Source organism: Drosophila teissieri, chromosome 2R, assembly GCF_016746235.2.
Source record: "Drosophila teissieri strain GT53w chromosome 2R, Prin_Dtei_1.1, whole genome shotgun sequence".
NCBI lineage: Eukaryota > Metazoa > Arthropoda > Insecta > Diptera > Drosophilidae > Drosophila > Drosophila teissieri.
In genome coordinates, this window is record NC_053030.1 from 13,937,677 (window position 1) to 13,964,594 (window position 26,918).

The following is a 26,918-nucleotide window of genomic DNA, read 5'->3' on the forward strand; positions in this document are numbered from 1 at the left end:
ACACGAAATACGGCAAAATCCTTTGCCAGCGAGAACGGCAGCAAATTATTAAACATAAATTTCCGGTTGCCCAACTTGCTTACGGATGTATGTTTGTGCACGTAATTTTCCAACAATTTATCATCTTTTTGTGGAGCGGCTTCGATGACACAAGCAACAAAAGCGCCAGACGCTTTTCCATCCCCTTAACAACATCAGCCAGGACTATAAATATATTTTCTCCTCTAATTGTTTGGCAAGGGTTTCGGTTTGGTCCCCGTCTTCTTCGCCGGGTGTAGAAAACGCTGGCCGTATCCTAATGAATTTACGCACACACGTCCTTCTCGCCTTTGTCGCCGTCTGTGTCGCATAAATTGTCCTTTCTCCGCAAAAATATTTTACGTCGTCTGCTTGTCTGCCTGCCTGCCTGGCTCTTTGGCTGCCTTGCCACCAAGGATGCCCAAGGATATGCAGAGGGATCCTTTCAGCTTATTTCGTGTTGGCGGGCGGGCAGTGCGCAAATTTTTGGTCTTTCGCCTCATAAATCATCAAATTACAACAATTGCGCACTCGCTGCGCTTTTGTGAAGGGAAACCCAAGGATAAAAGGAAAAGGACCTCGCGCGAGACGCAGCCGTTTGCCAATTTGCTGCGCAGCACAGCATCTGTTGTCCTGTTGCCATCCCACCTGCGCTGCACGAATCTTCCGTGCCACCATTTTGTGTCCTTTGCGATTTTCCAGCTGCCCTGCCTTACTGAAAATCTGTTTTCCATTCTGCTCAATTCCAGATCCCCCTCGGAGAGATCGGGCAAAGGCTGCTGTGGCCAGTGGTTCGCCGGACCGCCGCTGCGCGCCCTCATTGCCGTCGTCGCCCTGGGGGGCGTGGCCTGCGCCCTCGGCGGAGCGGCCTTGGGCGCCACAGGACTCGCCGGACCGCCCAACTCCCACCTCACGGCCGCCCTGCTAATGATTGGTGAGTGAGACTTTTATGAGATGCCATAACAGTATGATAAGTATTTGTTAAGGGAAACATTGAAACTTCAAAGAATAATGGGGCTCGTGCACAAATATTTATGGCCTTTAAAGTAATTTACATTTTGTTTCAGGCCAAAAAAAGTTCGTAATTATTAAACAAATACGTAATGAGTAATGAAATCTATTTGTGTGTTTTTTCATATTTACTTTTTTTGAGTGAAATCTTAATATATTAATTTTTTCAATGAAATGACACTGATTTAAGTAAACACGTTTTTATTGTCACAAATTTGTTCTTTCTGCTTTAATGATATTTAGTAAACATAAATGGGGGACTTCTCCCCATTTATTGAAAATGCAGATACATTTGATTTTTCTGAGCTCAAAGCGAACTAGGCGATTACGTAATCTGGCAAAATCGAGCACGGAAAATGGCATTAAAGGCGGCAACGAGCGCCTTTTGATGTTCACTGATGTTTACACAAGCCGCGGGAGCGACTGGAAATCCCCTGGCCAGCGAAATGGCAAAAAGGCGAAAAGGCCTGTGTTTGCTCACAATTGTTACAATTGTTACAATTATAAATGCCATTCGGTGCTGTCCGTCGTTCGCCGCTGGGTTTTTCTTTCTTTCGCACTGAAAAGGGCGGCGGAGGCGGAGGAGGAGGAGGTGCCCCAGTGTCTATTTGAGCACCTTTGTATCTCACGGGGTGTGTGTGAGTGTGTACCTGAGTATCTGGCTTTGTGCGATACCTTGTACCTCGTGCATCTGCTGACCCAGTTCGAAGAACAAACAAATTTGCAGCCAGACAAGCCAACTGTCAATATTGCCAGAGCATTTAGTTCCGGCTGCGATTTCTTTGGCCAAGCAGCCATCGCTCTATTTGGTCTGATCAACAGGTCTGCGCAGGTAGTTGAACCCCAGCCTCACTCCAATTCGCACTGCCACCACCACTGCCACTCCAATATAAATGCACTTGGGAAAGCTCTTTTCCGAATTAAAACGTCATCGATTCGAGTGTGCCAACTTTTGGGGCCACTCATGAATCATTCATTACGCAACCACTGCCGAAAGCGGGGCCAAGTGCACAGCTCTACGCCACTACTCACTTTTATGTGCACAGTCTGCAAAGTCTGAGTTTTGCTCTAATCAATTGCCGGCGCGTTTAGTTTAGCGCTTGCGAAGCGTGACATTGCGCCATTTTCGGTGGCAATTACCGAAAAGTTTTCAGCCAGTACACTGTGACAGTATGTGTATGTATGTGCGGCAGCATTTTACATAATTTAATGGCAATGAAGCCAGCCAGTCAGCAAATCTCCAACTATGCACGGGCACATAATGGAGCTGCTACTGGCGGAGTCCCACCATCATCGTCATCGTCATCGCCATCGCCATCATCATTATCAACATCAACATGAGGATGATGGGCGAGGTCGCTTTTGGGGTCTTCGGCTTTTGTGCGGAGATGTCACAACGCTCATGACAATTTTCGCTAATAAAATCGTGTGCCTAGCTGGCAAATTTGCCATGAAGACATGCTCCACTGAATGGCTCGTTTGGCCGGCAGGAGGAAAAGTGAAAGTCTGGCCGGCATGATTAGGCCTAGGCTGGATTTGGAGCTTTAAGTGGAGCTGTAATTGCGTGCCACGCCCCCCTGGGAGTGGGCTAATTAATGCTCGAGCTAAATGGATAATCGGGTGGGGGCACTTGACGGGGGCGTTAACCGAAGTCTAGCTCTGAAATTAAGTCCGTTTCCACCTCTCATTTTTGGATTTCTTTCGTTTCCATTCCAGGAGTTGGCGTCGTTTTGGTGACTGTGAGTGGTGCCGCCTGGCGGATGACGGCGCCGGGCGGCCAGAGCTGCCTGGGAATCGGCCTGGGCACCAGCGTGGACCTTGGGCGGTGTGGCCGGAGGCCCTGCAGTCGCGGCGGCGGAGCTCCGCACGGTCTGCTCTATCCGGAGTTCCAGCACCGCCCACCGCCGCCCTCGTACCAGGCCAGCATGCAGGAGTATCGGCTGAGGTGAGTTGGGTGCCAGGGGTTCGGGGAGTACCGGGAGTACTAGGAGCACAAGGACTACCAGAACTGCTGGTGCATAAATTACACGCAAGGACAGCAGTTGGTGGCGGACCTGCGGCTCTCGTCCGCCACTCGCATGTCCTGGCGCAATTAATTGCATTATGCATAATTATGCAGCGACCAGAGCGATTTGTAGCTACACTGAGAATATGCTGTCTGTTTATAAAGAAAAGGTTTTACTATTATTAAAAGAGAAACCACACTTTAAAACTATTATGTGTGCCATATGTAATTGAAAAAAAACAGAAGTTCAGAAGTAATTTTCAACCAATAATCAATAAGTATGAACTTGCTATTGAGCTTTTGCTTGCTGTAATTGCCAACTATTTATTGTTAATAAAAGTTCTTTATAACTGGCAAGTTTTTAATAACAAGCAAGCTTACTTTTGAGTAGAAAACCCCTCTGGTTGTCAGTGTATCTATTGTCAGTGTCCACATCCACACTATCACCATTCCCATCACCCTTAACCCATTGGCTGGCCGCCTTTTTCCTGTCGTGCCAGCCAATGCCACACAACTGCAACAGCTACTCACCCGAATCCTTTCCGCTTCTCTCCCGCAGACTTTTGCTGTTGGACCGCGATCGCCAGAATGGCGTGGTGCGTGGAAACTCGCCGCCGCCCACTTATCGATCTCATGCGGGCAGCCTGCTGAGGTAAGTACTTCCGCTTCCGCCGCAATCCACCAATCCTCCCTGCAACCTACTCCTCCTCCTGCTCCTCCACCTCCTCAACTTCTCCGTTCCGCCATTCGTGAGTTATTTGCAAAGTTTGGCGCCTGCCAAACCGCAAAATGTTTTCCAGACTGCCAAGGAGGTGGAGCGCGTTAAGGAAAATTGGGGATGTAGAATGTGGCAACATTGGAGATCTGGGATCTGGGGTAACTCTGCTCCGGCGGTTTGGCTTTTGTGCGGTTTCCAAGGGTGTCAACATTGACACATTGCCTTTCGGGGGCGCAAGTTTTCGGGTAATTTTCGATTTTTCCCATTCAAAAGGGACGATTCGTTTGGATCAAAAGATTGTCTGATTGTCTGATGATGGCAGCAAACACTCGCCAATTGATTCGGCAACTAATTGAAGAGATAAAGCCATCCACCCCGAATATATATGAACAATCTGATTGCGTGTCGCTCTCCAAAAAAAAAAAAACACGACTCAAGCGAAGGCCATTTAAATGACAAGGACTTTCCGGAAAAGTGGGTGGCGCTGGAATAATTATCGCCCGGAACGCATAATGTTGGGCTAATGAGAAAAGTTGATTTTTATGGCCTACAAATTACTGCAGGAAGGGAAGACAAAGGCAGCTTGAATTTGGTATTTAAATAATATTTGCAGCTCGTTTTAGAAAATTGCCAGTCAAGGCGTAACGTATTTATGTCAAATTAACTTACTTCACTCACACACTTGAATATTTATAATGTGTGTAATGCAAATGGAAAGGCAACAGGGAAATCTGATTTCGGGGCTTCCCCGCACACTTAGGTTAGCCAAAAATGTCAGCGGAAACGGAAGGAAGAGGAAGCAGCCAGGGGAAGTATGTCAAAAAGCAAAACTTATGCAAAGTGTGTGGCAAGAAATCACAGAATTCTTCAAGGCAGGCAGCTGGAAGGCGGGCAGGGAGCCCAGTAAATGTGTGTGCCTGAGTTGCGTATTCAAATGACGTTAGAGTTGGTGAGGGGAAAAAGCTGGCAAAGAATTCTGGGAAATTTCGCAAAATATTTACACACACGCGCGCACATCTGAAGAGCCTGCCAAGCCGCATAACAAGCAGCCCATAAAGATGGAAGGTTAGGGGGCAAAAGGTGGAAAAGAGGGAAAAGGGGTATAGGGGAAGATGTCCTGCGTTCCAAGGACGGAAAACTGTCCTTGCTGCTGGCCAAGTCAATTAAACCAACAAAGAGCCGACCAAAGTGCTGCGAAAATTGCCTGTTATGCACAGCACAGCACAGCACATCACATCTCATCTCATCCCATTCCATCCCAGACAATGGAGGCCAACATATAGATAGGCCCGATTGCAGGACAAATCCTGGACGATGACTTATTTTGCTGTTTCCGTTCGGCCACTTTTGTGCTCTGCCGACTGAAGTGTGAATTGTCTGTGATTTGGGTTTAGTTCCCCGTCGAACCCTCACCATCTCACTCACCCTCACCTAAAAATAGCTCCTTTCAAAATCCTCCCCTTGAAATCTTTTTACCTATGGCCATGCACATGGCAACAATTGCCACAGCGGCCTTTTGTTATTTAAATTGACAAAGATGAGAATATAGAGAATAGACACACACGCTTATGTGTTTGAAAAGGAACGGAGTCGTCATATATCCTATACATACTTGTGACTGACAACGTTTGGGTGCACTGTGCAAAAATTATGAAAAGCGTTTGCATTGTAAATATCTAGTTATTATGTTTCGTGTTTGATCATAAGATTCTTTGAAGTAATAACTACAGTGTGTTATAAATGGACATAACTAATTATTAAAAATACTTAATAATATTTAAAACAAATGATATTATAGATTATTTAATATTATTGGCCAGTGCACTCGGATAGACAGATCTCATAGAAATTCCCCTTTGAAGAGACCCTATCTCATGGATGCAAATTTGTGCATTTGGTTAACATATTTGCCATCTTCTTATGCCCGAGAAGGGCAAACAGCACAGGATTGACTTTGGCTCATGTGTAAATAATTCATGCTTTGATTCACTTACTTCCAGGGCTCCATTGACCACCCTAAGATCCGGAATAGGCGGAGGAGGAGGAGGCGGAGGCGGCGCCGGGGGAACAATCAGCAGCAGCATGGGCGGCTCGGAGTACAGTTTGCCACCGAGCTACCGCTCCAGGAACGCCACGCCCGCCAGTTTCGTGTGCAGTGAGCGGAACATCGAGACGGCTCCGTCCGGACGACTGCTGGCCAACGAGGATCTGCAGCTGCCGGAGCCGTCGGTGGTGGAGCAATTGCCGGACTACACGGCGCTGCAGTCGAACACATTGCTCACCTCGGCCATCGTGGAGATAGAGTCCTCCAATCGCATTCCGGAGAGGGAATCCACTGCCACCACGACTGGTGCATCGACTGGTGCGTCGGCGATGAGCAAGAGCAAGGATCTGGTGACCATTGTGACCATTTCCCAGTCACCTGGCCACAGCACCCACAGCAGCCAAACGCAAACTGAAACCCAAAATGCAGCTGGCCAGGCCAGCGCCCTCGATCAGATCGATATATTGGCGCATCTGTAGCGATCGCACTGAACGGTTGCTTCGGATACTTCAGATTCAGATTCAGACACTCGTTAACCCAAAGGTATTTATTTGTACGGAACTCAAGCTGCTCCTAAATGAATGTAATGTAACCCCTATCTCTAACCTGTATCTGTAAGCGGCGTTAGCTGATAAGATGTTTGTTGTACTTGAATGTGTTGAATTTATTTTTGTAAGCATTAAGGAGATGCGCAGCGTAGTTATTACGAATTCTAGATACTTGCAATTATACATACATACGCCTAACCCATTGAAGTATTAAAGTATCCAAAACGAAATGAAATGAAAATGTTAAAATTATAACATGAACATGAGAAACTCTCGAGCTCAGCCAAACCACTATTGAACTGTAAATACGACGAAATTTAGAACGCATTTCTAGCAACTAAACTATAAACCAGGCCAGAAACGAAGAGCAAATACTAAGTATATAGTGTATGTAGGTATGAGTATCCTCGGGATATGCATAACTCGCAACGGAACGCTACGGTGACAAATTTGGCGCGCACTTTCGGAAACCACGAATATCCAACTGAATACTGAACTTCGATGTCGATTTCGATTTCTGAATGCGTTTCGCACAAAAACAAAAATAGGTAGACCTACCCCTAATGATATATAAGTTACGACTAATTGTACGCGTGTCCTGCACGAGTACAATACACAGACACACACACAGACACAACAAAACACACACACACACTCGAAAACTAACTTAAAGTCCTTTACCGTAATGTGCAAGGCAACGTAAACTAAACAAGAGAAATAAAACCCAACAAATCGTTGAAAAATGCCACAAAACCCCAAATTGTTTTTCTTTCTCGCACGAAGGGCGTGGCACATGCCTCCACGTCCTGATCCTGCTTAATCTACCGTGAATTTTGCTGCCATCGCCAGGCCTCTGAAGTTTCGCATTCAGAGCGGGGTAAAAATCCGAGTTTTTCGGAGCGGGGTATTTGCAGTCCCAGCGATTAACACCCAGCACAGCCCATCACCCATTCACCCACTCACTCACACCTCAGGATGAAAGCCGAAAAAAATAAATACCAGGCTCAAATGAAACCAACAAAAATTGGTTAAGCATGAAATTGATGTAGAAGTGCGTGCCCATGTGTGTGTGAGTATGAGTGTGTGTGTGAGATGCCCTGACAAAGAGCAACAGCATTACCGAGGCCTCGGATGCATTGCAAGAGTACCTGGATGCATTTCAGAATTGGGCTGAGATGTGGAACGTCTGCATCAACGCTGACAAATGTGCAAATGTTACTTTCACAACCAGAACAAAAAGCTGCAGCGACGTCTCACTTAAAGGAAGAGTGCTTGACCACAAGTCATCCTACAAATATCTTGGAGTGATCTTAGATAGAAAATTATTATTTGGAAGGCATATTACGGCGATACAGCACGCTTTCAAGACCAAGGTCTCTAAAATGTCATGGCTAATTGCTGCCAGCAACAAACTTTCCCTCGCCAACAAGGTCAGAATCTACAAGAGCATATTAGCCCCTGGCCTATTCTATGCAATACAGGTGTACGGGATCGCTGCCAAAACGCACCTGAATAAAATTCGGGTTCTCCAGGCAAAAACGCTCAGGAAGATCACGGGCGCTCCTTGGTACATGAGGACCAGAGATATTGAACGCGATCTGAAGTGCCAAAAATTGGAGACAGGATCCAGGAGCTAGCGAAGAAATATAATGATAGGCTAGAATCTCATCCCAATAGCCTAGCGAGGCGACTAAGTATCGCAGCCCAAAGTCATCGGACAAGAATGAGAAGAAGACTAAAACGCCACCACCCTCAAGACCTGATTAACCGGGACTTGACATAAACGTGCTACATGTGAATTCGCTCAATTCTTTATTATTATTCTATATTACTATTCCATTTCCTATAAAAACTACCCAATGTAATCTTTGTAAATTAACTTAGATATTAAAAAAATTTGTTTAATGTAAATACTCAGATTAGATTAAGTTGTCCAATAAGGGTAATAGTACGCTAGTCCAAATAAACAATTTCGTTAATGTGAGATGCCCGTACGGGCGGAGAACAAAAACTGTTGCATACTTTCAGGCTGTCGGGTGGAATTCGTGTGCCCAGCAAACCGGAAGTTGCCAACGATAATGACATCACACGGGGAGTAAATTATGATTGTTGTTTACGTCCAGCACAAAAACACAAGAAGAAAACTCATTTATTAAACGCGAAAAAGATTTCGAAATTTATTCACTTGCTGATCATTTACAATTTACAATCGAATTATGGATAATTTACAACATAAATTTAGAAATTAAATAAGCAACTGCCTGCTGACAACCTCGTTTCACATCTCTGATTAGCCCGATTCTACGCCGCCAATCGATTTGGGAAATCCTCTCGCGCGATTTGTTAGCTTTTGGTTACGGGTTGATCAACAGTTTTCAGGCTCAACTAAGTAAATTAACTCTGGCCACAGTACATACATATTTATGTGGGGGATCGGTAGTTCGGTTATGATACGATGTTTGAATAAATAATAGTTGTGTGTGGGACATATAATTTGCTAGCTAATTCGATTTCGTGTCGTTTGCAGCTACTGTTTTGATTTAGAGCGAATCGATCATCAGTTAAAATTAGGATAACATTTGTGTGCACAATTCAAAAACAAATAGAAATAATAATAGTTACGCATTATTCACTCTGACAATTGCAATAATAAGCATTAGATACGAGCTGGGAGCAAGCTCCCATATCCAAGTAATCCGAAGATTGTGATAGATAGTTGGTGTTGTTGGTTAGTGTGCGTGATCCCTGAAGTCGAACAAAATCATCTGAGTTGCGGCTTAGCGCGCATGATTCTTGCAGAAGGGACGTCCGCCCTTGTTGTAGAAGCTCTGGCCCTCCAGGTTCTGTTTGCAGAACTGTTAAATGTCAAGAAAAGTTGATTAAAGTTCAAGATGGTTGGGAGTTTAAGTTGGGGACTACTTACCGTGCAGTTGAAGCATTGGCTATGGTAGTTGTGGTTGAGGGCCTCCACCCATCTGTCGCCAGCTTCCACGGGGAAGCCGCAGGCGAAGCACTTGGTGGTGAACAGCTCGTTCCAATCGGCCTCGCAGTACGCGTTTCCATCCTCCAGGAAGAAGGGCCTGTTGCCAAAGATCTTGCCGCACTGGCCGCAGGTGAAGCACTCCGGATGGAAGTGCTTGCCAATGGCATTCAAACAGTCACCCTATGCCACACCATTAGTAGGTTTAATCGATGGAGGAAATAGCTTTAAGTCTCACCTTGATCTTGCCAGCGCACTTGCTGCAGGTGGGCGCCAGGTACTTCTCGAAACAGTACTCGCAGTACAGATCGCCCTTCTCCTCGACGAAGCCAATGTCCTGCAGCGGACGACGGCAGTTGCCGTTCACGCAGATGAAGTGATCCGGGCACCAGATGCGGCCCAATGCCGTGATGAAGGGTCCTCTGTGGATACGAGTTATAAACAAATTAATTTCAAAATTCGATATATTATTAGAACTATTAGAACTGAAATAACGAACAAGTAGCAAGCTGTACTTACGAGGTGATCTCTTTGTTGCACTGACAACACACCGGTCGCTTACCCTCCTTGAGCAACTGACTCACGGCCCTCTCGTTCTCCTCCGACATGGTGGTTTGGTCTTCACTGTGAGGTCCCAAGGCTTTCACGGAAACACTGTATGTGGGTGCGCTACTCTGGCTGCCATTCTGATTTCCCACCTGCCCACCATTCTGATTGCCAACTTGAGTGGTTATGGTGGTGCTATTGCTAGCTCCCTGCTTAGGTTCTATGTAGGATCTTCGATCAGCCGCATGGGTGGTTGAGACGCCAGTGCGTCTCAAATTGTTTCTAAATGCCACCGGTTCGGGTGCGTCGATGGCCTTGCCACCATCGCAGAGATCAAGTATCTTGCCCATGGGATGCTGGGCAGGCAGTTCCACCTGTAGGGTTTGTTCCACCCGAGGAACCTGCGGTTGCGCCTTCTGGTTTCCCACCTCAGCGGGCAGATCCTTCTGTGAATGTACGGCTATAACAGGCTGCAGTGCAACCGGCTGGGTGGGATCCAGGTTCTTGAAGTCATCGAGATCTAAACGCTTGCGCACGATCATCGGACTCTTTGAGAGATTGGAGCTGCTATTGCTGCGCAGACTCAAAGAGCTACCCGCATGGGAAAGTGGCCCATTTTGGCCACCATTGTTGGCCAATCGTGCCTCCAGCATATTGGTGATGATCTTGCCGGCTTCCTGCATAAATGCTTGGGTCTTATCACCCATATTTATCTTTCCAACGGATTCAGCCAGCATGGAAGTGGCATCCGACTCCAGTTGGAGATCCTTCTGCAGCTCCTGGGCGGGTGTGTCAGTTGCCTGGGGATGGGGGCGTGGTAAGGTGGCGAAGGTTTGCGGACTAGCATGCGGATTAGTGGACTTGGCAGCGCTTTGAGCTCCTGTGGGAACTGCAACAAATGGGGGTAAACAGAACACAGAACAGCGAATGGGTTAGATTGGTGGCAGGCAAATTAGTAGGGCTGTGTGGTATCAAGCTTATCAGTAGGAAGCTGATCCCACAATATAATATTATAACATAAGAAATGGCAGAGAAAATCAAAGATCAATCTCAGGGTATTCAGAAGCGGATTAGATTCATTCAAGGCACAAATAAATAACAGCAATCTTGGTAAACATTGGAATCCAACTTTGAACACAACAACACTCGGGGATGCTCTGTTCACCTGATCTGCACATTGCAGCTGTTGCACAGTGGGATGCGCACTCCGGGTCCGGCCGCCTTGTTCAGGATACCCCTGCCCCTCTTGGGCGCCGAGGTGGCTCCGAAGGCGCCAGCGCTCTTTCCTCCGGCACCTGGGGAATTATCCACATTAGAGTTCAAGTTCAGATCGCTCAGGTCTGGCGGAAAGACAGCGGGCGCAGGCGGAGCAGCGGCATTGACGGCGTTCGCTATCACCGATTTTGGAACAATCGGTGCTTTGAATGGAGCTGTAGCTCTGATTGGAGCTGCCGATGGAGCAGGAGCAGGAGCGGGAGCATTTGCTGATCCTGGAGCTGTGATGGAAGCGATGGATGGCCGCGAGGCCAGATTAGGCTTGGTAATGCTGCCATTGCTGCTCCTGTAGGCCGTGGTGGCCTGGTTATTAGTGGTAGTAGTAATAGCAGAAGCTTGGGTTAGACTTTGCGACGATCTCGCGACGGATGCTGATGCTGAAGCAGATGCTGATGCTGATGCTGATGAGGATGAGAGCGATGAGGTGGTGGCTTTCGAGCTGCTCGCAAAGGAGCTCTGCTGCACCGATGAAGTGGTGGCTTGGTAGCCCGAGAAGGCAGACCTTTGCTGCTGCTGCTGTTGCTGCTGCTGGTGCTGCAGGAAGCCCGGTGGTGGTGCCGTTAGCATCTTGGTGGCCGCCGGTACAGTTGCATAGCCCGGAACTATAGACTCCGCGGGAGCCGGCTTGAGTGGAAACTTCGAGTCGAAGGTGGGCGATCTCAGGTTGGGGAAGCAGCCCTCTCCGAGCGCAGAGGCGCGGGCACTGATAGCCTGCGACTGGCTGGTCAAGCTGCTGATCTCCTCCTCCATGCAGGACAGACGCTTCGCCTGACTGGCCACGAATCCCGTCTTGCCGTACGACGAGCGACGTTCTGTGTCCGACTGATTCTGGCACTGGGCTTGAGCCTGGCTCTGGGCCTGGCTGATGGACTGCGACTGGCCCCTTGACTGACTGACGGACTGCGAGCCAGTTCGGATCTCAATAGTCTTGGCACTCTGGGTGCGCTCGAACTCCTCGGTGACCTTGCGACGTCTCTCAATTTGGGTGTTTCCCACCTGGCTGCGTGTCTGGCTCTGGGTCTGCGATTGGGCTTGCTGCTGCAGCTGGGAGGACTGCTCCCTCTGCTGGATGTTCAGGTTGCCCACCCTCTGGTCCGTAATCCTCTCCGGTTGCTGGCTGAAGCTCTGGCTGGCCGACTGGGAACTCTGCTCGGAGTGGGCCAGAAGTTGTCCCTGGTAGCTCTGACCGGTGGTTATGGAGCCCGTCTGCAGGCGGGGACCTCCAGACACGGACAGAATATTGGACTTGGGTTCCGGTTCCCGCATCCTCGGCGCTCGAATGGCATTCAGCGGATTGGGCGGTGGTCCCGGAGCCGGAGAACGTGTTCTGTCTGGAAAAGGCGAGGCGTTCAGTTCGTTGTAGTTCCTGGCATGGGTGGCCGAGCACTCCTCGAAGACGAGCTTCTCCTCCGTCTGGTAGAAGGGCACAATGGGCGCCGGCTTGTTGGTCAGCGACGGGGTGTACGGCCTGGTGGGCGTCAGGGCCTGATCCGGTCGCACCAGTTCGTCTAGCGGTTGGAAAGCCATCGTTACTGGACCCGATCGATCCTCAACAATAATGGGCACCGACAGCTGGGGCCGTCGCTCCTTCTCCCTTTCCCGGGAAGGAGCGACCACAGTTGTCGGCGCAGCCACCTGGGCTATGGGTCTATGTACAGTGGAGGAGTCACTGGTAACGGGTGCTTTCGGGGCATCCACGAATGCCAGCGGCACGTTCTCGCGCAGCTCCTGCGGTTCCGGTGTGCGAATGGGACTCTGGGTGGGCAGCACCGTCCAGTTGCGCTGGTACTTGGGGATGCTGTCCGCCTTGTGGAGGCCGGACTGTACGGCTTTGCCATGTTTGGTCAGGTGGCTCAGCGGGGAGGGCGGCGGGAACAGGACCGGCGAGTGCTCGAGCTCCTCGACGGTCTCCTCGATCAGTTCGTGGGCATCGAACTGGCTTCCGCAGTAGCTACTTTGTACAGCAAAAGCTGATGGGCGGACAGGTGTGCTGGTGGGAACTGGAGCTGGAGCTGGAGCTGGAGCTGGGGCTGGAGCAGGTGCGAAAGCGGTAGAGGTGGTGGCAGGTGGGACTGTGGAAGAGGAGTTAGAGCAAGCAGTCGCTTTGGAGCTGTAGGAAGCGGAACTCTGAGATTGGGCATTGGCCTGAAGGGTTTGGGTCTCGGCGAGTGTGGATTGCGAGAGCAGAGAGTGTTCTTGTTGTTGTTGTTGCTGTTGGGTGACTTGTTGGGACACTTGTTGCTGTTGCTGTTGGGTTCTTTGGGTTACTTGGGAGTGTTGCTGCTGTTGGGAACCCCGTTGCTGTTGCAGTTGCTGCTGAGGAGGTTGCTGTTGTGCCTTCTGGGTGAGATGCTGCATCTGTTGCTGCAACTCTTGGCTCTGGACGCACTGCTGCAGCTGCAACAACTTGGATTGCTGCAATTGCTGTTGGCTGAGCAGACTCTGTTGCTGGCTGGAGAGCTCCCTCTGGAGTTGGGTCAGCTGCTGGCCCTGGAGGCCCGAGAGCTCCTCCTCTTTCTGGTGGAAGTAGTCCAATCTCTTCTGGTTGCGCTGCTGGGCCTTGAGGTACTTCTGGTACTCCAGATCGGTTTCCTCCTTCAGCGCAGACACAATCGAGGCCCTTGGGGTGTCGGCCACACTTCCAGCATTCGAAACCGTGTTCGAGGACAGGGGTTCACGGGATGGCTGGAATGCTTGCATGGCCGCAAAGGCGGAGGATTTCCGCGGCTGATCTCTGCGCGTTTCGTAGAACTCCACGGACTGCGGGGGCTCCGGGCGGATGCCCAGTTCTTCCTCGTGATCCAGCACCTGAAATTCACGCTTCTTGAGTTCCTGCTGCTTTTGCTCCTCGTCTACGCGATGCATCGCATTCTCGGGATTCAGGGGAGTGTAACCACGTTCGGGGGCGGTGCACAGGGCGTCACACATGCTCAGGTGCTCTTTGGGGGTGGGCAGGTCAATCATGTGGATGGGCACATCCTTGTCGAAGTGGCCTTCGAAGGGACGATCGGGAGCGGTGGTGAGGGCACTCACAAATGGTGACTTGGGTCGGTAGTCCTCCCTCAGATAGGGCTTCGTGTCAATGGGTGGTGGCATATAGGGCTCGGTCTCCTCTGGAAGTGGGATGCCCTGGTCAGCGGGAGGGGCGAACTTGAGCTCGAACTCGGGAGCAGTAACCATGGCTTGGGTGAGTCGGGATCCTCGGGGAGGAGATTCCCGCAAGGGAGCAGGTGATGGTTCAACTGGATTGATTGCCGGTTGAGCAGAAGAAACTGGTGGAGGAGGAGGTGCGGGAATCTCCCGGGCTTTGGCAGCCTCGGCGGCGGCGGCCTCTGCTTCAAAGTCATCACCACAGGGCCGGGGAAAAGGACACTCCACCAGGTGGAAGGGAACCTCCGGGGCCGTGGTCAGCACTCGAATCATGGGATTAATCCACTCCTTGGGCATTGGGTTGGGAATCTTGGTCGGAGGTATCTGGCGCACCGGGGCGATCTCGATCTTGATCTCGGGTGTGGGCTGGAACTTGCGTTCACTCTCCAGGATCTGGCACCGCTGTTCGATCACGAGACCCTCGCGATCCTCTCCAGCTTCGGAGGCTTCCGATATGGTCTCCAGTTCCACGGGTAGTTGGGGTAACTCCTTGATCTCGGGCTCATCGTTGAACACAACGCGACGAGTCGCAGGAGCAGCAGGAGCAGGAGCAGGAGTTTGAGTGGGAGTGGTCACGGGACTGGGTGTCACCTCCCTTACCATATCAACCAGTTTGTAGGTGCTCAAGGGCACAGCTAGGGAGTCCACGCACTCCTGGGCACTTCTCCTGCCGGACGGATAGTCCTGCATGGAGTCCTGGGTGCTGCCGTAGTCCACCTGGTAATCGAACTCCGAGCCAGATTGCTCCTGCATTTGGTAGGCCTGAACCTGGGCTGCGTACATTCGCTGATACTCCTCCGAAGTGGTGGTCGTGGTGGTCGACGTGGATGTATAGCTATCCGAGCTAGACTCCTGCTCCGCCAACTGGCGGGCACTAGCGGTGGTTAGTTGTGGAGCGGAGTAACTCTGCCACTGAGGAGCTCCGTTGGCAGAGGCTCCGACTTGAGGCTGCGGATCTAGTCGAGCAGTTGCTCCTCCAGGTGGCAGTGGAGGCACTTCTTGCACCGGATTCGCAACCACCACATGTTGCGTCTCCGGCGGTGGGATGTAGAGTGGTGCTGCGGTGGGCGCCAAGTGGCTGTCATCCTGCGGCGGTGGCCAGGTGAAACTAGAGCCACGCTGCGATTGGCGACTGGCGGCCAGGGCCACCTCGATGTCCATCTCAAAGCAATCCTCCTCCTCGAACTCCGGCTGCAGTTCCTCCACAGCCTCTCCACCTTCCCGATGGACGGGTCAAACAGCAGGGGTCAAGTGTTTTTGGGTGCAGGGTTTATTTGCATGTTTCAGGGTGCATATGTGCATTGTTAGTTTGGTTTGTTCGTGTTTATTTGGCGGACAGGGCAAATATAAGAGCAGAAAGAAACAAAAGACAAGCGCTTGTTAGTCCTTGGCACTGAGAAAGCGGCAGAGCGTTGGTGTTGGATCGGTTGGATCAGTTGGATCAGTGGTCAGTGGTTCGGTGGATCAGTGGATCGGTGGATCAGTAGTGGTGGTGCAACGTTGACAGCGGCAGCGGATTCGAAGGCGCTTAGCAACTATGGACACAACTTGTTCTAAAAACTACAAGGCAATTGGCGCAAAAAACTAAAGCAACTCCGTCGCGATTTCAGTTTGTTCAGTTTGTGGTGCTTGGTGTGGGTAATGGGCGCTGGAGTGGTTCGAGTGTCTCAAGTGGTGTATGGATGGTCAAGTTGAGGGCACACAGGAACGAGCAGGAAGACGCTTAAGTCAGGCAACTCAATCGAAGCGAAGCAATGAGTGGATCGGAAAAGTTTTACGCCCCAAAACCCCATCCCTCACCCCCCCGCCCCCATTGCAATTTGTTGACAGACAAACAAACAACGGTGTATCGCTGGCCGTATAAAGAGGGAAAATATTAAATGCGATTCAACAATAGTCGCTTTATGCCCCATGCCGAGGCAAATAAATTTTTTATTTCTTATTTTCAGAGCCATTTTCATGGCGAGCAACAATAAACACACGCGTACACACACACACACAGGGAGCTGGGAAATTCTCCTCGCTAGGCACGCATATTTACTTCCATTTTTTATGGGACCACGTCTGACTCCCTCCCTCCAAAAAAAGAAGAAAAATACAACAAATGGAGGAGCCCCCGTTCAACATTGGGAAAATGGCGTCGACAGGTAGTCATTGGATTTTATTATGCATAATTCGGTATTGGCTGTAATTTCGCAGAAATTGAAAATGGCAGAAACACACGACCAACACGAGGACACAGGACACAGGACGCAGGACACAGGAGCCTTTCTGTGGCAGAAACAAACGGAAAACAAACAGGCCAACGAAACGAAACGAAACGAAATTATTGCCGCAAATATTTTGTCATATCAAAAATGTTGGCAGCAGCAACAGAAAGTTTTTCGGCCATAATAAGTGGCAAAAGTTCTTCTTTATGTTTATTATTTTTGGCCCTGTTTTCACCCCCATTCTATTGTTGTTTTTCGTTTTTTTAGACAAAAGGCATGCAAAGTTGTGCAAAGAAGAAAGAAATTTCTTAGAATAGCAGGGACACAGTTCGATTAGTATTTATGTATCTAGACACAGATATGTATCTGAGAGTTCTGTATCTTAGAGCGCTTTAAGCAGTATGCGGTTAGGCACGAAGCATTTATACTATGGTTCTTATAAAGATCTTCAGGGGTATTTGTTTGAAGTATAGATTCGCAGTTTATTGCTTAAAACTCATAGTATTCCATTCAATGTAAGAGGGTTTTAATATATTTAGGTATTTCGTAGAATTTCCAGAATTTCGCCAACTTTGCACGCCTTTTGATTTGTGTGTGTGAGGCAATGGGGACTTTCTAATACGTGTAGGGGTAACCGTAACCTAAAAGAAGCAGAAACCAAAACAAAAGTTATTCGTGGGTTATTGGCTAAGGGCTAATGGCTAATGGGCCCGGGACAATAGTTCCGCCCGATCACCGGAATTAGATGGTGAAAGTGCCCTCGATAAATCCTCCGCTCTGACGAATGCCAAGCATTTGATGTATGGCCCCTTGGCACGCTTCAATATTCGCCCGCTCTCGCCGAGAAAAGTGCGGAAAATTCCTGGGCGAAACTGAGGCGGATGCTTGTTCGTATAATAATGGCTGGTAATTTATCTGCTTTCGTTTACATTTCCCGCTCCGTGTGGGAAAAGCCGCCTGTGCGTGCTGGCATTTGTTTAGAGCAAACATTTGTTTGCCAGCACATTTCTTGTTTTTTGTTTTTCCCCCATCCCCCTGCCCGGGAAATTCGGAACTGGATTTGCTCATATGACGCCACTCGATTTTGGGTTAGGCAAACGAAACCCCGAAACCGAAAACCACAAATGATTTCTGCGGTCGTGCGTGATTTTCGCCTTGATTAGGAGATTGATTCCTGGCCAAATGAAGATTTATTGCAGCCGAGAGATGCTCAGCAGTTCGCATCCCTTGCTAATTGCATTTTTAATTGCTTAACGAAGGCGGCACTGGCAAAAATTGGCCCATAAATTGGTAGTGCGATTGCCGGCGCGGCCATGTTTGTTGTTAATTCATTTCCGTTATGACAGCCAGCATGGCAGCGCGGTAATTGATAAACAAACAAACAAACAAACAAGACAGACAGACAGACAGACAGACAAACACGGAGCTGCAAGGATATATGTGCAGTTGGCGAAGAAAAAATACCAGAAATTGCCGCGAGAGGCCCCAAAGTGTTCTTGTTAAGGCCGCAAAGTCACAGTGAGCAAGAAAATGCGACGCACATTAAGTTATAGAAGTTGGCTAGTACAACTTAATATCTCTTATATATAATATTATATTTAGAGTCTTCACAATACTTGAATCCAATATATTGATTCATATTGATTTGCCTGATCTTCCCTGGCTTTGTGTGACTTCTGGGCAATTTCCTTTCACCACCCACTGTCTGCGGCCTTCTTCATTTGCCGCGCTGGGATATTTGCGCTGCTTTTAAAGCCCTATCCTGGTGAAAAGGAGCGCAGAGGAGGCGACCACAATGGCAACAGCCATACCACGCAGGCTGAGGCAGGAATTGCAGCGGCAACCAAATACATTTTATATCATTTATTTCTGTGAACATGAATGGGTCCCGTTTCGTTGCAATGGCAACGCGTTACGTATACGCAGCGTATCGCTTTGGTTTGCTTTCATTCGGTTTGGTTTTTCGGATCGGTTTGGTTTGGTTTGGTTTGCTTTGGTTGGGTTGGGTTGAATTGGGTTGGGTTTCTGCGCCCAGCTCCGCCCACTTCACCCCCATTTACCCCTTTTCCCTTCGATTTTGCATCTGCATTCACAGTTCGCCTTTCAGCACTTTCGACTGGCACACGGAAGTGGAAGATGGCAATCGCATTGGCATTGAAACCGCCGATAGTACCGCCCCCGCCATTTTCCGACCCGCGGTTACAGCGGCCATTGTCAGTTTTAATTTCCCGTCTGGGCAGCATAATAATGATAAACACATTTTAAAATGCCACCACCCTCCCCGCCCAACCTATTGATTGAGTTTGTCAACAAAATGTTTCCATTATTAATGCATTCGGGGAAGTTGCACGAGGGAGTTGGAGAAGGGCGTATAATCGGACCTGCTAATGAAATTCATTTGTGTGCTTCAACCTGAATGGGCTTACATACAAGTACGAGTGTATGGGCTTTATGCGGGCATGTGATGTGGCAGAGGTCTTTAAAGCAGCAACTTTCGGATGATATCGTACTCAACAAGTGAGTTAATCTACGGCTGTGAATTTCTAACTGAAACTTTGGCTGCGTGAGGCAATGCGAATGCGAGTTTCTTGTTGCATTTCGGCAGCATTTTACCTCGGTACACATTATTATTATTGTTGTAGTAGCTGCTATAGTTGTTGTTGTTGTTGTTGTTGTTGGTGTTGCTGTTGCTATAGCTGTTGGTGTTGGAGGTGATGTAGGGGGACTGACTCGGGGTGCTATAATTAGATCCCATGGGGTAAGAGTTCCTATACTGCTGCTTCTGCTGATTGTTGTATTGCTGCTGCTGCTGCTGCTGTTGTTGGTACCTTACATTACGACCTACATATGTACACAGCACAGAGAAATCGGTATATATACACGGGCAGCAGACAATATATATGTATGTATGTATGTTCTATAGTACGATATATGCAGAGTAACCTAAGCTATGCTAAATGTTTTATGCAGCCACATTTGCCAAATAGTTTTCATTTAGTTGCTCACGTGGGGCGGGGTTCAAAACGAGCAGAAAATGGTTTTAGTAAATTTTGCCAGAAGCATCTCGATAATTTCGATCATTTGAGGTCTGTTGTTGGTTAGTTCTTTTCGGTTTGGTCCACGGCTTTACGGTTAAGTCATGTGCAATTTATTTCGATAAATAAACGTATATATAAAACTCATTTTGGTTACAAAACAGAAATCCGGTTAATACTATACAACAATCGATCGACTGCCTCGTCTATCACTCATATTTTCAGTTTCAGGCTAACAACAGGGGAACTAAATTGCGGGCTATTTTAGGTGGTTCGGTATATGGTACAAAAATATGGTACAAAATCCCAATTGGCTTAAGCGACTAGACCCATTCACCTTCTGACAGACAGCCGTCGTCACCATCATCATCATCCTTACCTTGTTGGCCCACATTGCTGCGGGGCAGGGTGGCGTACGGGTTCTGGCCACCGGGAGCGGGACGCGGCGACTGCTGCTGCTGCTGCGGCGGATACGACACCGGCGACTTGGGAGCGGCGGCACCGAACGGACGAGCATAGCCCTGGTTCACCTTTGGACGGGAAAAGTGGAGTTTAGCTATTAGTATGGTTCTTCTCAAACTGCATTCACTTCGACTTCATTCGGGGCTAACACATTACAACACTTAACACTGGTCAATTAGTTTTTTGGGCCTGAGCTGAGCGAGCTGCGGCGCGAGCTGAGCGGAGCAGAGTGCAACTGGGTACTTACTTTCTGGACTAGTCGATGGTCGTTCGAGTGGGGCAAGGACAGTGAGCAGCAGGGATTTGTGGCAAGCATATATCCTTTAGCCAGGATATTTACTCAGGGAATATAGATTTAACTAGTTGATACGACTTTTAGATAATACATTTTAAGGGCTGCATTGCTAGCTTTTATCTTGACTTCAGTTTGGATTAACTAAGCCATCTCGCTCCAACTGTTCTTTAAATGGAATTCTTCCCTGTTGCTCACTGACCTCGACCTTGGGACCCATTCGGGAGGGGGCGGAGTGGGATGGTTTACCTTGTAGCCGGGGCACGCCCCCTTTCCGGGAGCCTGCACGCTGCGGATGACGTTGCCGGTGAGCGTGACGTACTCAAAGGGCTGATCGCCCCCGCCGGCGGTGGGTGGTTGTGGTGGCGGGGGGGCTATTGCCACCGAGTCGGCGCTAATTTGGCCATAAATCGAAGAGGGCTCATCTGCCGCGTAGGCGGACATATTGTCTGATGATGATGCTCTTGCAACTGGGCTATCTGTTGCAGTTGCTGCTTGGGGTGTGGCTGCTGCTGCTGCTGTTGCAGCGGTTGGTGCTACTGTTGCTACTGTTGCTGTTGCTTGCGAGCTTGCAACCTGATGTGGGTTAAATTTCAATTGATTAGCAAGTGTCGCCGTTAGCGCTGCCACAAGCGGCTGTTGCTGGTGTTGCTGGTGTTGGTGGTGTTGTTGGTGTGGCAGGTGTTGTTGGGGTGTTGGGGTCGCTGCTGCCACTGCCACTGCAAATGGCTTGGCCGTGTTGTTGTGTTTGGGTGAGGGTGCTGTTGTCGCTGTCGCTGTCGTGTGCTGTGTGGTGTTGTGGTGGTGTTGCTGCTGCAGCTTGTTGGAGTACTCTTTCAGCAGCTGGTTGTACGCATTGGGGCTCTTGTTCTGCGTATTCATGTCGTTCTCGTTCTGCGCACCCTGCAGCCTGTAATTCGTCACGGACTGCACGGTGGCCTGCGGAGGAGGCGGTGGCGGCGGGGAGGGCGGCGTCATGGTGTAATTATCGCCCTGGCCAGCGCCGGGAGCAGCCAAAGCCACCTCCAGTGACGTGGAGGAGCCGGATGTCTGGCGCGAGTGCAGGGGCGAACCGAAGCGATCCAGGGACAGAGTGGAGGAGTAGCTCTGCTGGCTCTGGCCCACGCCGCTGCCGCTGCCACTCCCACTGCCGCTGCCGCCCACTCCGGAGGAGGAGGAGCCACTGGAAATGGATGACAGGCTGCTGTGGGTGCGAGTGTGCTCCTGCTTATGCTGCTGCTGCTGCTGCTGCTGCTGCTGGATGGGGGACATGTGTTGCTCCGGAAGGATTTGCAGCTGCTGCTGCTGCTGCTCCACCTCGTACTGCAGCAGCTGGGTGGGCGAGGGGGGCGGTGGCAGGGGCAACTCCTGGCTGCTCTCAGACTCAGGCTAAATGGGTTAATGCGGGCAGGCGGGCAGGCGGGGGTTAACAAAGGCGGTTAATTAAAATGCACGAGCACTGCAAAGTGGAGCACAACCTACGGCTGATGAACTAAAACCCCATTGCGTATACTTAATTCTGTGTGTGTGCTTGTGGTGGTGTTCTAAAAATGGCTAATAGGTCAAGGTCAATGGGTGGGCTAAATAAAAGCCCCACTCCCGCAGGGGAATGCTGAAAAGAAGCCATATTCCTTGGGTAATCCACTTGGGTGGTTGGATTGGGTGGATTATGCAACCTTTGCAAATCCGATTCGCTAGAAGAGTTCTCTTCAGCTGAAGTCACTGAAATAGAGTCGTTTCACTTGATTCGCTAATCGTTGATCGTTGGAGGGCTGTACGTAAACCGCTTTCTGGACACTTTACGTGGTCACCGCGGTCGCTTCTCCGTTGTCCGCTCGCTGCGGACACAGTTACGGACACTTCGCGGACACGGACACGGGGACACGCACACGGACTCCGTTGTTGGGAACACGAGATGCGCACTGAGCACAGGGCGCAAAGAAACTGCGGCCACGGCGGCCAAAAAGCTGCCAACACGCTGCAGCTGTGTGTTTTTTATAGATGGCCAAAAGGCAAAAAATAAAATACAAAAAAAATAACCGAGAACGAGTGAGTAAAAAGCAGCGCTTGGCATATATATTTAGCTTCTAGCAGCCATTGCACATTTTCGCGAAATGCGCTGGCCGCGGCGAAAACAGAAAACTAGTAAAATAGACTCGCCAGCCGTTCACTATTTATATAAATTTTATACCGCCGCGCAATCAATCTGGCGATGTCGATCGGATTGATTCGCCTATCCGTGCCAAGGGGGAAGTCTTCAATCCCTCAATGAAAGCACACCCATCCCAAATCCTTGATCTGCTCACCCAATCAGCCGTAGGTCGATGCAACAAACATAAACAATAAATCCATGCAAGGCGAGCAGAGGACTCACGCAAAAACACAGAGCAAAATACATGGAAACACAGGCAAACTCACACAAAAAACAAAGAAAATGGCATGACAACGTGTCAAATCAGTTTAAATGAATTAACCACTTGATCAATACATGAAAACACTTGATAAGGCCTGTGAAAATTATGCTCTTTATGTCCTACAATAATTTTCACAAATAACTACACAAAGTTTTGCTATCTGCTTGCAAATGCATGCAGCTCTTGCGTTTTCATTTGATCGCTTTGTGGCAGGAAAAGTGGAAAAGTGCGGAACGGCAGCCAAAGAAAACAGTAAACAAGAAGCGTTTCTTGATAAAATTGCACGAGATGCTTGAACTTCTTTGCTGGCACAAACTTTTTGCATTATATTGCATTTTTCTCTGCCGCCCTCCTTGTTCTGCAGATGATTTTTAACATTTTAGCATATGTCGGATGCTGGCGCTTCCGGCGAAATGTGCTGAATTTAAGCAAACATTTTCCCTAGCAATATGATAGAATTGAATGTTGAATTGTTGCGAAAGCAGATTCAGGTGCACAAGGTGGCTGCGTGGGGTGGAAAACCCTCAGCATATTTTCCTTTGCCTTCTGATTGTGTGAGTTTGGCTGTGTTTCTATCTCGATACATCTGTGTTTTTCGGTGGGTGTCTGACATTGTTTTTAGCCACGGCAGGGAACACTTAACACTTGACAGGTGGGGCTTCTATGGCCACCTGGCGGAATCTGTACTTACCGGTGCCGGAGCAGGGGTGGAGTTTCCATTGGAGTAGCCGTTCGAGTTGCCACCGTAACCGTGCGAGTTCAAGGCCGACGAGATGGTGGAGGCACTCAGCTTGGTGTTGCTGTAGTCAGTGGGCAGCGGCAGTAATGGAACATGGCGAAAATAGAAAAGATAGGAAGTATCTTAGACAAGTGCCACATAAATCAGATTCGCCAGCGGTAATTGGCTGTCAGCAGCCGTTCGCCTAATTGGCCCCCAGTGCCAGGCCTTTAATTTGGTCCGGCCAACGACATTGTTTTAAATTAAGCAAACAGCCACCAGAAAACCGAAAACCCAAAACAAATTCCAAATGCCAAATGCAAATTGCAACTGTCACTGGTCGTTTGAACATTTTTGACACACCAGCAATATCGCGCACCCTCACCCTCAGGCGTTTTACCCCTGCACGTGTGTGTTCATATTACAATCGCCATCGATTGGTGGGAAAGTGGGGAAAGTGGGGAAAGTACTTGCCCAACGCGTTGGGCATCGTTTTAGTTGGCATGCAAAGTATGCAAAGGCACACACATATATTGGCAATTCATTTATTAAAAATTTGCGGCACAGCCGATGACACGTCAGCAGAGCAATCAGTGTCGCCTCTTTCATTTCCAAAAGCGCCGATTGGCCAACCAAAAATAAAACAAGGCAATGAAAACGCTGGGATTGTTGAACTCGAAGAGCTGATACCCTTCGTACCCATAGACCTATTTAGGAGTCCTTAGCTTTGAAAATCTAGTCGAAGTTCTAATGAAGAACTACCTATAAGTATATTCATCTGTAACATCCGTGCAACTTAGGAAATCGTGATTTATGTTTACGTATTTTACTCCCTTGTGATCTTAATCGTTAGAAAAGTAAATTTAAAACCTTATTTCATTGCCAACTTTAGTTAACTATCTTTTTTAAGCCACAATATCTCTTTGAAGAGTATTTTCCACTGTAAATACTCGGTAGAGCATGGGCGATTTTTCGTCGCCGGCATGTCAGTCGTATTTCGGCATATGCGAATACGCTGAATTTATTTATATTTCATTTTCATGTGAGCCCAGGACCTTCTACCCTCCCTCTCCTGCCGCCGCCGACCAATTGGCCGTGTAAAGGCGCATGACGTACAAAAAATCTGATAAAATATTGGCCATAACTCCGATCACTTACGGCTTGATGGGGACGGGGACGTAGCCCTCGGTGCCGGTGGGGGGATTGTTGATGGCGGCCTGCTTGGCGTGGATGTCGCAGTAGAGCTTGTTGTTGAAGTTGTAGTAGCCCTGGTTCTTCAGCGAGGTGCCACACGTGGCACACTTGAAGCACTCCACGTGCAGGTTCTTATCCTTGATGCGCACGAAAACGCCACTGAAAAATTGGTGTGGAAAGAGTGGGATTATTAGCGGGACTATAAAGATATCCGCACTACTTCATAATTTTACACATCAAACCCATAGAAGAGCCCCTCAAAGGCAGACACACGATGAAACGCGATGATTGATCGAAAAGCACTTGATTACTGGATTACTACTGATAGAGTTCTCGGTGCATTTGTGTGTGTACATTGCAGCACGCAACAGTCCCCAAAAGGCAATCAGTTAGCCGTGTTGCAGGTAATGCGAGAAATATGTAAAAAGCTATAATGCATTATTGAGTTAAGCTCCGAGCGGCGAGCCAATTAAATTGGCATACAAATTAATACAAATGATGGTTCCCATGGATCTGCTCTGGATCCCGAGCTTTATTCCTGGCTGCTGCGGGAGTTGGAGTTGGAGCTGGAGCTGACTCAGGTGCTTGGGAATATTGCGTGAATGGCAAACAATTGACTTCGCCGCCGTGAGTTCGTGGAATAAATGCGAATTAAAATGCAGACACAGGGGGTGGGGGTGGTGGAGTTGGTGGGATTGAACGGCAGACGCATGAATTATCATTGAACGGCGAACAACGCATCCTTACACAATGCCCACGCCGCACAGCTGGCAGGCCGGATGTCCGCTGGCGGCCAATGGACGTGGTCGTCCATCCTGGTCGGTGGCCAGTGCCGCCGCTGCCGCCTCCATTTCGGCCTTGTACTCGGGCCCCTGGAGGCCGGGGCAGATGGGCAGCACAATGATGCGCGGATCGGGCTGCTCCTGCTGATCCTGTCTGGGCTGCTCCGCGCTATCCTTCGGGGCCACCGGCAAACTGGGCCTGTGTGGCGCCTCCGGCGCCAGGGTATTCGACTGCAATGGTAACCCAATCCGCTCATCCTGCTGATGCTGGTGGTGCAGTGGAGTGCGGCGCTCGTTGCCGCCGATGGCGTGGCTCTGTGTCCAGTAGAAATTGGCGGGACTGTGTGGTTCTGCACAATCGCAGAATCGCAGGCCAATCGTCATTGTCAGTGAAGCGGAAGAGCTCAGTGAGTTATTTGGATAAATCATGTACTGCACAACCTGCCTAAGTCTGCTCCAGGAAACTGAACCCACTAAGCACCCCACTAGTTGCTGGGAATTAGTTAATAATGCGAAAGCAACGCGGTTGTTCTGGCTGTTAGTCAATGTGCATACACAAATGCTAGTTTACACACAACACAGAGGGTAGTTGATCGGTCCAATAAGGTGATTCTACGATAGATCTGCTGGATCTCTAGATCGCGGATTACCACCACTTATCACCCTATCAGTGCAGGTCAATACCCTGTATGCTTTTCACAAGGAAGTGATGTCCAATCGGAGGCACTTACGTAATGAGGCGCTCGCACTCGGTGCAAATGTTCTGGCCAGTTGGGAGTCCGCCGGTGCTCGGGGGCTTGGGGGAGTTCACGGGGGCGCTGACATGGCGAGTGGCGCTTGATTGCTGTTGTTGTTGTTGCTGTTGCTGTTGCTGGTGATAGTGTTGCTGGTGTTGGTTGTATTGCTGTTGTGGCTGTTGAAGTTGATGTTGCTGTTGCTGTGGTGCATCATGCTCGTAGTGGCTGTTGCCGAATGCTGTTCATGTGTGTGTTGGTGTGGGCCGTGTTGTCGATAGTTGTTTGTTTTGGTGCGTATGAAAAACAGTTTAAATACAAACATGAGTTAGACAGATAGATAGATAGACAGAAGGTGGATTGGCAATGGGTGTGTCTGTAGGTTTTCCATAGCAATCAATGGGAGACAGAAATGAGCTGGCAAGACACAAAAGTATAGCTCATGCTTTAATCGAAACTAATCAGATAACTAAACTACATGACCCCTTCTATCGATCAACTGCAAAGTGATGGCCCATAAAAAACCTATTGCTCCTCACTAAAAATAATACTTTACTATCTACGACTTATTCCGTGCAGGTGACTTTGAAATTGTTGGTTAATATATATATATAAATTTAACGACATGACTGTGTGTGGGCACTAGAAATGTGTCTTCACATAGAGAAAACGAAAGTCCATCTCCTTCTGCTTGTCTGATGGGTTAAACGACAATAGAAAACAAAACAATTTGGTTACATTGGAATCGTGTCGCGTACGTTAGATCACCCATTTCAAGGTCC

General features: G+C 49.0%; 2 protein-coding genes across 22 annotated transcripts in view; one reads left to right on the forward strand and one right to left on the reverse strand.

The window, feature by feature from the left end:
- Window positions 1-7,087, forward strand: part of LOC122612491 (actin cytoskeleton-regulatory complex protein PAN1) — a 34,903-nt gene extending 27,816 nt beyond the window's left edge. Inside the window, exons 4-7 of the mRNA XM_043786150.1 lie at window positions 768-952; window positions 2,746-2,974; window positions 3,594-3,686; window positions 5,753-7,087. Of these exons, the coding sequence (XP_043642085.1) occupies window positions 768-952; window positions 2,746-2,974; window positions 3,594-3,686; window positions 5,753-6,275 (1,030 nt within the window). The 3' untranslated portion in view covers window positions 6,276-7,087. The remainder of the gene's footprint in view (window positions 1-767; window positions 953-2,745; window positions 2,975-3,593; window positions 3,687-5,752) is intronic.
- Window positions 7,088-8,492: 1,405 nt separating this feature from the next.
- The window catches only part of LOC122615285 (PDZ and LIM domain protein Zasp), a 55,534-nt gene continuing 37,108 nt past the window's right edge, over window positions 8,493-26,918 (reverse strand). For 2 of the 21 annotated variants that reach the window (XM_043790291.1, XM_043790290.1), the window contains exons 7-15: window positions 25,368-25,752; window positions 24,585-24,779; window positions 23,400-23,508; window positions 20,544-20,870; window positions 19,920-20,070; window positions 11,036-15,512; window positions 9,563-9,746; window positions 9,268-9,507; window positions 8,493-9,199 (exon numbers count right to left, since the gene is read on the reverse strand). In XM_043790291.1, coding sequence (XP_043646226.1) covers window positions 9,122-9,199; window positions 9,268-9,507; window positions 9,563-9,746; window positions 11,036-15,512; window positions 19,920-20,070; window positions 20,544-20,870; window positions 23,400-23,508; window positions 24,585-24,779; window positions 25,368-25,752 — 6,146 coding nt within the window. In that variant the 3' untranslated portion in view covers window positions 8,493-9,121. Of the gene's footprint in view, window positions 9,200-9,267; window positions 9,508-9,562; window positions 9,747-9,843; window positions 10,760-11,035; window positions 15,513-16,995; window positions 17,147-19,118; window positions 19,347-19,919; window positions 20,071-20,543; window positions 21,684-21,970; window positions 22,366-23,399; window positions 23,509-24,584; window positions 24,780-25,367; window positions 25,753-26,133; window positions 26,832-26,918 lie in introns of those variants that run through there. The other 19 variants (XM_043790300.1, XM_043790303.1, XM_043790301.1 and 16 more) reach the window with 19 other exon arrangements.